This window comes from Pygoscelis adeliae, unplaced genomic scaffold (assembly GCF_000699105.1).
Source record: "Pygoscelis adeliae isolate BGI_AS28 unplaced genomic scaffold, ASM69910v1 Scaffold15, whole genome shotgun sequence".
Taxonomy (NCBI): Eukaryota; Metazoa; Chordata; class Aves; order Sphenisciformes; family Spheniscidae; genus Pygoscelis; species Pygoscelis adeliae.
Genome location: NW_008824988.1, coordinates 1,963,150 through 1,972,944, shown reverse-complemented (window position 1 = coordinate 1,972,944; position 9,795 = coordinate 1,963,150). Strand labels below are relative to the sequence as shown.

Here is a 9,795-nt window from a genome sequence, read left to right as displayed (position 1 = left end):
GACGTATTTTTTTTTATTTTAAGATCTGAAATCAGAGAAAAAAGATTCATAACAAAAAAGTTTTTGCTTTATCTTTTATTAATATAATAAAAGTCCAGGAAAAGACAATGAAATGCTATTGTCTTGTCAGAATAAAGTTAGCAGTTAATGCTGTGCTTTGAAAACATTGCTGTTTATCAAAGCAAAGGTTGTCATGATACTCTGATTGTGATAATGAGAAAAAATAATGACATTTGATCACAGTTAACCTGGAATAATTTAATTCAATTTCCTGGGACTTCTGAAACCCCTGTGAAACTACGGATTTGTATTTTTATGTGCTTCATCTTTGGATTTCTTACGTTACGGACATCAATAAAACATCACTCCTGAATCAGCAGCATGCTACCTTGTGAAACGTATGAACAGCAGTACTCCAAGATGCGGACTTTATAAATTGATTTTACAAACTCAGTATCCATAAGTGGTACTGAATTTTAGCTCATAGCATGCAGCACATGTTACAGAAGCTCATGGATATTTATGTATCCATTAAACACATACAATGCATTGTATGTGTTTAAGTAAATGCAATTGGCAAGTAAATCTAAGGTTTCAGTAAAACAGGTTTTCAGGGATGAAGTTCGTGATTCATACATTAAAAAAATTTGTTTATTTTTATTTTCAGTATATTGTCATGCATTTTGTTTTTACTCTCTCTTCCTTTCAGCAATATGCCCCCCTGCTTGCTGTGTTCAGCACTCAAGGCCAGTCAGAGTTGATTCTTCTCCAGAAGGTGCAGGAGTACTGTTACGACAACATCCACTTCATGAAAGCCTTTCAGAAGATAGTGGTACTCTTTTATAAAGGTAAAAGTCTATATCCACTGTTGCACGCTCTGTGTGGATTCTCTATGCCAACTACTCACCTACGATGTAATAGGAAACAGACATTCTCCAGGTATTGCATATGAGAAGGTTGCGTTGGAGTTGAACTCTGAAATACCTCATGCTTTGATAGTTCAAAGGAGCATGTGGCAGCAGGAAAAGCCAAAACACACCCTTCTCTCTCTGTTGTGTTTATCCCATAGTCAAGAAGCATGAGCAGGATCCAAGCACTGTCCACAGTCTGTTCAAGTGCAGTTTAGTTCTTGTATAAACTGGTTCTAGGAAGACATTTCTATAAATTCCTGGCAGGTTTAAAAAGTAGATTAGAGCTTGGTTTTAAGAAACCTTGAAAGCGCAAACCCTCTTGGCAGGAAGATTTTTCAGGGTTGTGGGTTTTTTTTTTTTTTGTTTTGGTTTTTTATTACTCCCTCCCTGCCAAAAGAAGCTTTCCTTATTCTTCTTTCCCTTTTCCTTTCCCTGCCAATTTCTTGTAGGTGCCATAGTTTAAAGAATTTATTTTTTTATTGTGAAGCTGACTTCTTTGCAAGATTATTCTGATTGGGTTGTCATAGAGACTGATGGTCTTGAACTGCATGTGATGGGTGGGTGCCAAACAGTTTGTTCTGACATTCTTGCTATAAATAGTTGAATGAGAAAAATCAGCAGGAGTAGAAACCCAGTATTGATCTTTATTCACCCTGTTGTGTCCAGGTACATGTGCAAGGCAAACACGTTCAGACTGTTAAAACAATTTCATGGCTTCAGAAGGCAGAAGTAAGTTAATCATGTGGATTTATTTCCATCCTTGTGTCAATACAGCGTGGCCTCAATGATCAAATGAAAAAGCAATACACCGTGTCCCTCTGCCCTTAAATTCTACAATTTGTAAACACTGTTAATGACTGAGGACAAACTTGAAACTGCAACCTGCAGCAAGCACTTTATTCAGTTTTCTTTGGAAAAGAAAATTCACTTCGGACGTGGTGAATGAGTGCCGTAGCTGCTGTGCACTCAGACCATAAGATGGTTAAACCAGAAATAGTCTTGTGTAGGATTCTCTTAAAAATTTTTGTAAATTCTTTACTGCGTTAGCCTGCAAGAGCAACCCTGACGTTCCAAAGTATTTAAGAAAAAGAAAATAAATCACTAAATTGTACATTAAACTTAACATGCTCCAAGAACCGGTTCCCATCTACTCCGCTCACCCTGCATGCTCTTGTTCTGACTCTGGAGATGTGCTTGGGCAGGCTTGTTAGGAAGGGTGAGAAGACTTTAGCCTCAGCACTACAGGTGCCATAATATTGTTTAGGATTTGCATGATGTGTAGAAGAGCGTTTGGAGCTACTGTGTGGCCTGTCGGTGGAAGCTGTGAGCTCAGCGTGTGCAATACTCGCCATGCCAGTATTTCTGCCTGGAATATCTCGGGCAGGCATGTCGGAGCACCTGCCTCTCTGCCATCTGATGCAGTCAAGTGGCAGCACAGCTGCCAGCCCTTCCTGGCCTCGTTTAGGCTGAAGCTGGATCTGCTCTGTTTGGCAGACTAACTGCTGCCTACTAGCAACTGCTTGCCTGACTTTGCAGCCGCTAGCCACAGGGCCCTTCTGAGCGCTGGGCGCAGTAAGGAAGTCATCAGCTCCATCTATTTAAGGCAGATTTGGAGTTAAACACTGTCCATGAGGTGACAACATGCTACTGCGTTAACCAGGGAAGATTCTGGGAGCGCTAGTCCTCCAATTCCCGTTTCTCCTACATGATGTTATCGAGCTGTAATGGCTCATGGCTTTGGCTTGTCTAGAGCCGTGCTGCCTGCCTCTACTTCGTTTCAGTACTGGTAGATCTCACCCTCTCCTTCTCCCCAGTTCATACCTATCCACTAGAAGCAAGCCATCAAGTCTTTTTAGAGACATACACTTTATTGTAGATGAGTTGCTGATGACAGCATATCTTTTGTTTCCTAATAGTCGAGGAAAACAGCCCCCAAAAGCTATTACTGGCTATGTCAGCGGTGAGCGAACAGCAGATGCCCATGTTTCCCTTTTCTGTTGTGCTTCAAGTGTAACCTGCACAGGATCTGGAGAGGTTTCAGGGTACCTAATGAACTTTTTCTAGTGACAAATAAAGGCATCTGAAGTATCTCTGGATGGGCAGACAGAAATGCAGCTATCTATCTGCATGAATGTGGACAGTTTATTGCTTATTACTCATTATGAGGGAGTACTTCCTGGGCATGAAGATAGTCATCAGCGATGATAGACACCAAATGCCACTCATGCTTTGACAAATTTAGTTGTATGACTACTCTCATCAGCATGTCCAACATCTTGTATTTAAATCCTTCCCACATGTCCATCATAAAAGAGCCCTTGGATTACTTTCCTAGGAATTACCTGGAAATACCTAAACATATTAACAGTAACAGTGGGGCTCAATAGCATTTAGAAGGTCTTGAAAGCCTGTGTTGGCTTTTTTTTTTTTAATTCTGTCTCTAAACAAGGAGGAATATCCACTTTTCCCCCAATGAAAGCCCAAGCCCTGTTTTCCCTTATGTGGTAGCACCTTCTTACCAGCTTGTAGGTATAATCTGAAAAAGCAGTTCTGTAGTCAGTTAAAGCTTGTTGACATTATTATTATTATTATTATATCTTTGTGTTACTGGTACAGTATAGAGAAAAATAATCTGTCAAGTTCTGTACTGATCCCTGGCTATGATGTTGCTTCTCTGGTTATCACTTAAAGCCAGTGCAATTGTAAATCTGCCAGCTGCATTTTGACCAATAATCTAAAAGCCAGTTGCAGAATAAGAATTATGGAATTCTCCTGAGTAACACCTAATAAGTTTGCCAGCCTTCTTGCTAGTTATGCTTGCACTAAGATGTATGTTGGTTTTTAGTCCATTCCATGTTGCAGTGTGTCCCTTAACTATGGGTAAAATAAGCATTGTTGCTACTGGATTACGTGCTATATGTCATACTCACTTGCAGAATCTCCTTTCTTTTAGTTTGTGTCCAACCTGGAAAGTTGAAATGTGAAATCATGACGCTATTGAAATTAATAACCATTCCTTTCATGAGGATCAGAATTTCACCCTTTGAACAGCAAACACCCTTAGCAGGCACAAAGCCTCTGTTTACTTTTGTATTAGAATTCAAGACAACATTTACAAAATACTGAAAAAAATAAATCACAAGTACATGTGAAGTAGTACTCTGGTTTGCGGCAGCACAATTAGGCCTCAGAGATACTCCTCTGCAGTACGGAGATGTTGTAACCACACGATGCAGACTGTCTTTTCAAATGCTGCAGGAATCCTGTGCTTACAAGAACTGAATCTTCAAGTCTCACTCGATACACGGGTTTTGTTTTTTGATGGAACACAATTATCTTTAAATATCTCCATTATTCAAGTACTTTCTTTTGGTACTGGATGCAAAATTTTCCCAGAAAAAAAAACAAAACAAAACCGTAAAGACCATAACTGTACTGTGGGTGGCATTCCTTGCACTGAAAGAGCCCTTGCCTTAAGGCTCTGTCCTCCCAGCTGAGTTAGCTGCAGTGGAGTTGAATTTTGCAGGTTGATTGACTGTGGTGGCAGCTGACAGGGTGTGCTTTTCCCTCTACTGCCGATGGCTATGCAGTTTGAGTTGAAAGCAGAAATTCATTCGAAGTGGATGATTTAGTACAAAGTTGAGACCTGAACTTCACGTAACTTTCCAGTTAACCCTGCAGTAAAGACACCGGGCTCTTCAGTCTCTCTGCTCTGCAGCTTCTCCCTTTGATGAGGGATGTCCCTGGAGGCTCTGGCCGTGGGTGGTTTGAGTGGCAGTTGGCTGCACCTGCAGGAAAACCAGCTCTTGGGCTGACATCACCTGGGACTGCAGTGAAAATGATGTTAACACGCCCACAAACCACAGTGTTCAGCTTCAGCTGTTAAAATATATCTGTAATCAACTTTAATGAGGAATAACTATATATATACAAAATGAATCATTCCCTTCCTCCTCCCGTCCCCCCCAGTGTTCCCATTGCTTCAAAGCAACCTACAGGTATGATTAACTACACCCTGTCCTGCATGATTGTTTAATTGAGCATCTCTGTGCTGACAGGAGAATATAATCTCTTATGAGCACTGGAGGCATGACTGTATTACAAATAATATTGCTCAGAAATGAAAGGAGAGTTGTGGTTGTCCTTTTTGTAGTTGAATGCATTTTGTTCTTCTCTGTTAGTGTAGGAGGCTTATTGCTATGGAGTTATATACAGGCAAATTTTTCATCCACCTGACTTAAAAATGTTTTAATCTTTGAGGCACATAGTGAGATTGCATGCTGCTATTATCAGGTTTGGTGTTTTGGGGAGGGAGAGAGAAGTTCTCCCTTCCTCTCTGGCAGCAAACCCATTGAGCTTACAGCCTGCAAATCAAAAAACTAAACCTAAATCCTATTACTGCTGGACTGAGAGATGTGCCTACCTGGAGGCGCTTCCTTGCACAGTGTTGTAATATGGACTGTAATGCAGCAACGGGCTTCTGCAGCTTCTTCTGTACAGCAACTTTGTGTTTTTAAATGTCCACCACACCCAAGAGCTAGCTTGAGCTGGGGAGGAGGTTGCTCTACTCTTTTTTCCTGAAATCTCTCCTGGTTTTCTTTGCCTGTCCCTAAGGATCATAATAGGTGTCACACCCTGAGTAATTCTGCAGCTGTAGTTGTGTGAACTTCAGGACTCTGTGGTGAACGTAAGCTTTTTACATGCAAGGATTAAACTGCAGGTTCATGAGAGTCCATGTGAAATATTTTCAGGTCTGCTAAATGAAAATCCTGATTTGTTAAATGCTGTAATGCCTTTGAGCTGCTGCTAACAACTACTGGCAAGTATTTAATGCAACATGTTTGAAACCTCTTTCTTAGCTCCAGTTGTTTCTGTTACATTGGAGAAAAAGTTCATTGTGGTGGGTTGTGATTTCAGGAAGATCCAGCTTTACGTGCCACTTGTAGGGTTCGCTAAACGCAACTTTGTATGTACTGAAAAAAGCCCAAAGCCAGCGCAGTCCAGTTTTCCCTGTGTTTTCAGCTTACTGTCAGTTGCAGCAAAGTGCAGAAGAGGTTTTATTTTGGAAAAGCATCTGAGAGACAAGGTAACATCCAGTCACACGCACTCACTAAATTCCAAATTTTCAGGGAGACCTCACATTCAGTAACTGTTGGATGTCTTGGGGTAGTTTTGATTAAGTTCAAACATATCCCTGGTTGCTTCCATCTGTTTGTTGTTCAACAGCATATGTGAAATGTGTCCCCTCTGTCTCATTTGATCAGATGCTTTGGGGTTTTGGTGTCATTTATTTCAGTTTGCCTTCCTCCCTTCCCTGCTACATCTGCTATAACCTTTAGGCTGAAGCAGAAGGTGATGCTCAGGGTTGGCACTTTGGCAGGCGAAATCCCAATGGGTGGGACGGCACCAAGGAGCTTAAGGAAACAGTAAAGAACTCAACACGAATGTGTTGATTTTGCAGAGCAAGTGAGGGTAGTTTATTCAAAGACAAAAAGAATGGAAATTTTAATGAGATGTAGAAAGCTGTCTTTAGTCTTTTTATAGAACAAATACAGTTGGATTTTTTTGTTCTTGCCTCTTGCATTACGTAACTGCCAAAATGCCATTGTGGATCCCAGATTTTGCCTCCACAGTCATCAATTACTTGGATAGTTGGCTTGGCTGGATCGCAGGAGCTTTGTTCCTGGGGCTAGAGGTCTGTTGCTAGACCTAAATTTGCATCTGTTGGAAACAATGTGTCCGTGCTGTTTATTAGGATTTCTTTATTCTGAATCTCACTCAGCCTCACATTCCCTCACTGACAGATATTTTGTTTTTGATGCTTGACAGAAAAATGTCAGCTGTGCTGTCCATCTGAGCCAGTCCCTTAAAATGGGTGGTCTGAATAGTGGCCTTAAAACTTATTAGCTGAAACCAGTATAAAACCTTTAGGGAAAAATGATTGCAGAAAATCCCTACTGGCTGTCTTTTAACTGTTCAATCAGGAGGTGTCTGTCACTTCAGATTTCTAGAACCATGCACAGTTCTGTGATCCAACAGCAAGAAAAAGCATGGTATTTCTTATTGTGGTAACTTCTAAGACGTGCAGACTGATTTTTTTTTTAATTTTTTTTTTTTTTAATCCAACCGTCTTACATGGTGTATTTAAAGCAGATGAATAGAGAACTATGCTTTACAGAAGCACAATATTTGGTACTTTATTTTAAGCCTGATACATTACACGTTTTATTGCATCTGGAATCCCTTAATGTATCAGATATTCTGTAGTTGTAGCCTAATATAGTTCATGCAAAGCTTGTTCCACTGTGATCGTATTAACTTCTTTTATGCTGCTTTCAAAAAAATAATCTATCTTCCTTCATGTTCAAAATCTTCTAATCTCCAAAAAATACATTGATTTTTTACAAACACCGATCTGTATTTCAGCTGATGTTCTGAGTGAAGAAGCTATCCTCAAGTGGTATAAAGAAGCGCATGTTGCTAAAGGCAAAAGTGTTTTTCTTGACCAGATGAAGAAATTTGTGGAGTGGCTGCAAAACGCTGAAGAAGGTATGGATTCATTTAAAGAAATATGGTAGTCTCTTGGCAAATCAAATTTATTTTTCCAGATTTTAGTTGTACCAGGCACAAGAGGTATACAGACTTAGAATAGAAAATAGCAGGCGTGACTGCTCCAAATTGTTTCCGGTCCTGCCCGAGCCTAACACCACTTGCTGCTTTTTAATGTTTGTGGTGTCCTTGTGAAGTCCTTAAGTCATCAGGTACCACTTGTCTGCAGATAAATTCTTTAAGCTTCTGCAGGGAGGACCGCTGCACTGATGACAGCGTGAAGTACCTCGGTGTTAGCATGCGCAACCTAACAGTTTTCTGTATCAGTGCCTTTTCTGCTATTATCATCCGTACTGGCGACAGGAACATAGCATAAGCCTGGCTGGGCCACTGCGGTTGAAATTGCTTTTAGGTGAATGGTCAGGCTGAGACACGTGGTCTGTATTTACTGCTTTAAAACAGTTATTGGGGAGGGGAACTGGTTTCTTTATTCCCTAACTTTGTTTTTCTCATGTTCTGTATAGGAAAATACTTTGGTTTGTACTGAATAAATAAGCTATCTTTTTTGCAGGGAAGAGCAATTCTACCTCAATTGGGAAGAGCAATCCATGTGTAATAGATAGGGATATAATTATTAGTGTTCTTTTGCATCCGTTTATTGCAATTGGCTTTAGAAACTTGGAGGGAATATGTAGTAATGCCAAGGAGCAGATAAGACTGCAGCAATTCACATGTGCGGGTAGCAGTATAAAAATGGTAGCTCCTTTCACACTTGAGGCTTTGGACTAGCAATCTTGGTCTAATTAAGCATTTTTTTCCCCTTTTAATCTTCTGCCTGTATGCCTTTCTGTTGCTCTTTATTTTTATCCTTTCCTGCATGTCCCCTCTGCCAGATGTCCTTAATTACAAAGTCCAGTACAAATGGAGACAAAATGTTACTGTAAGAACATGTAGAACGTGTTTGCTCTCGGAAATCTTATCTAATGCGTAATATTTGTTGGCAGCAAGCCCTTTCCTGTCAGGTGAACACAGACAGAAATATAGTATGATGCCAAGTAGCTTTAGGTGACAAAAACACTGTGTACATTCCTACTTCTAAATTACTTCTACTTTTCTTACTTCTCCTCCTTCTACTTCTAAATTACTTTTATGCTATACAAATCATAAAAAAATTTGTTTGTACAGATTTCATACCTGCTGTAGGGTTATACCACATAAGCCTTTCTGGATAGGCTGTATGATGATGATGATTGATATTTGCAGAGTAAATAGTTTAAAGGGTGCTTCCTGGATGATAGCAGTACAGCCTACTCAGAGAGATTAGAAGAGCGAGCCAACAATGCTGATCCTTTATTAAACTCAGCTCAGATTCGCATGGCATGGCTCTGCAGATGAGGACCAGAATAATTCAGAGTGATCTGGATAAAATTCTAGTGACAGATCTGTAAATGAAGAGCTCCACGGTGGAGGGTAGCAGAGGAGATCTTAGTCTTCTGAAGCTGCGCGTTTCTTTCTGGCTTACTCTGTTTAATCTGCCAACCTTTCCTAGAAAGTACTAGGCGTGGTGAAAACTTTCATCTGAATTTTGGAAGGATACCTTGTTATTTTTGTAAGAATTATTCACCTCGCTGTCCTTCTGCAACCTACATGAAGTGTTTTACTTCTCTTCTAGAGTCGGAGTCTGAAGGGGAGGAGAACTGAGACGATTCAACAAAGCACGGTCTCAATCTAGGTTAATGCCAAATGCGCTTGGGAATGCCGTACTGTTCAAGCAAAGAGGCTTTACTTCAGTGTCATACAGAAAACTATAGGCTAGGCTTTCCTTTTGTTTAGGAGAATAAAGGTTTTTAATGGAGCCCTGAGGCATTAGATGCTTTACTTGGGACTCTACCTCTGGCTCATTGTACACTAACTTAGACAAAGACATTCAGCAAGGAGCCATATAGAGAAAGTGAAATGAAATACTTATGGACTCCTTTTTATTAACGGTCTTTTTCAGGTACTATCGTATATGAACACTCCAATTTCTGTTTATAGAACTGTTTGGTCTGTGTTTGTAGCTCAGTATTGGCTTGTGTATGTGATTTGACACCACCACATTTTTTTGAATAAATGGCTTTTATATCTTAGTTTCGTGGTGTTAGTGTGTATGTTTTCTAAATTTGGTTTGCCAAAGTTTTTATGATTCTTCAAATGGAAATTACACAAGAATGTCAAGAGACTGTTTTCATACTTCTTAATCACAAAATCAGCATCTGTAGTTAATTGGGATCACCGTCTAATCTTTATTCCCATATTTCCATAAAACTTTGGACAGATTAACTGGATTCCATAG

At 40.0% G+C, this 9,795-nt stretch overlaps 1 protein-coding gene across 1 annotated transcript in view; it reads left to right on the top strand.

Annotated features, from left to right (window-relative positions):
• The window catches only part of BZW2 (basic leucine zipper and W2 domains 2), a 37,564-nt gene extending 27,975 nt beyond the window's left edge, over positions 1 to 9,589 (top strand). The window contains exons 9-11 of the mRNA XM_009326089.1: positions 710 to 848; positions 7,338 to 7,460; positions 9,133 to 9,589. Of these exons, the coding sequence (XP_009324364.1) occupies positions 710 to 848; positions 7,338 to 7,460; positions 9,133 to 9,161 (291 nt within the window). The 3' untranslated portion in view covers positions 9,162 to 9,589. The remainder of the gene's footprint in view (positions 1 to 709; positions 849 to 7,337; positions 7,461 to 9,132) is intronic.
• The last annotated feature ends 206 nt before the right edge of the window (positions 9,590 to 9,795 follow it).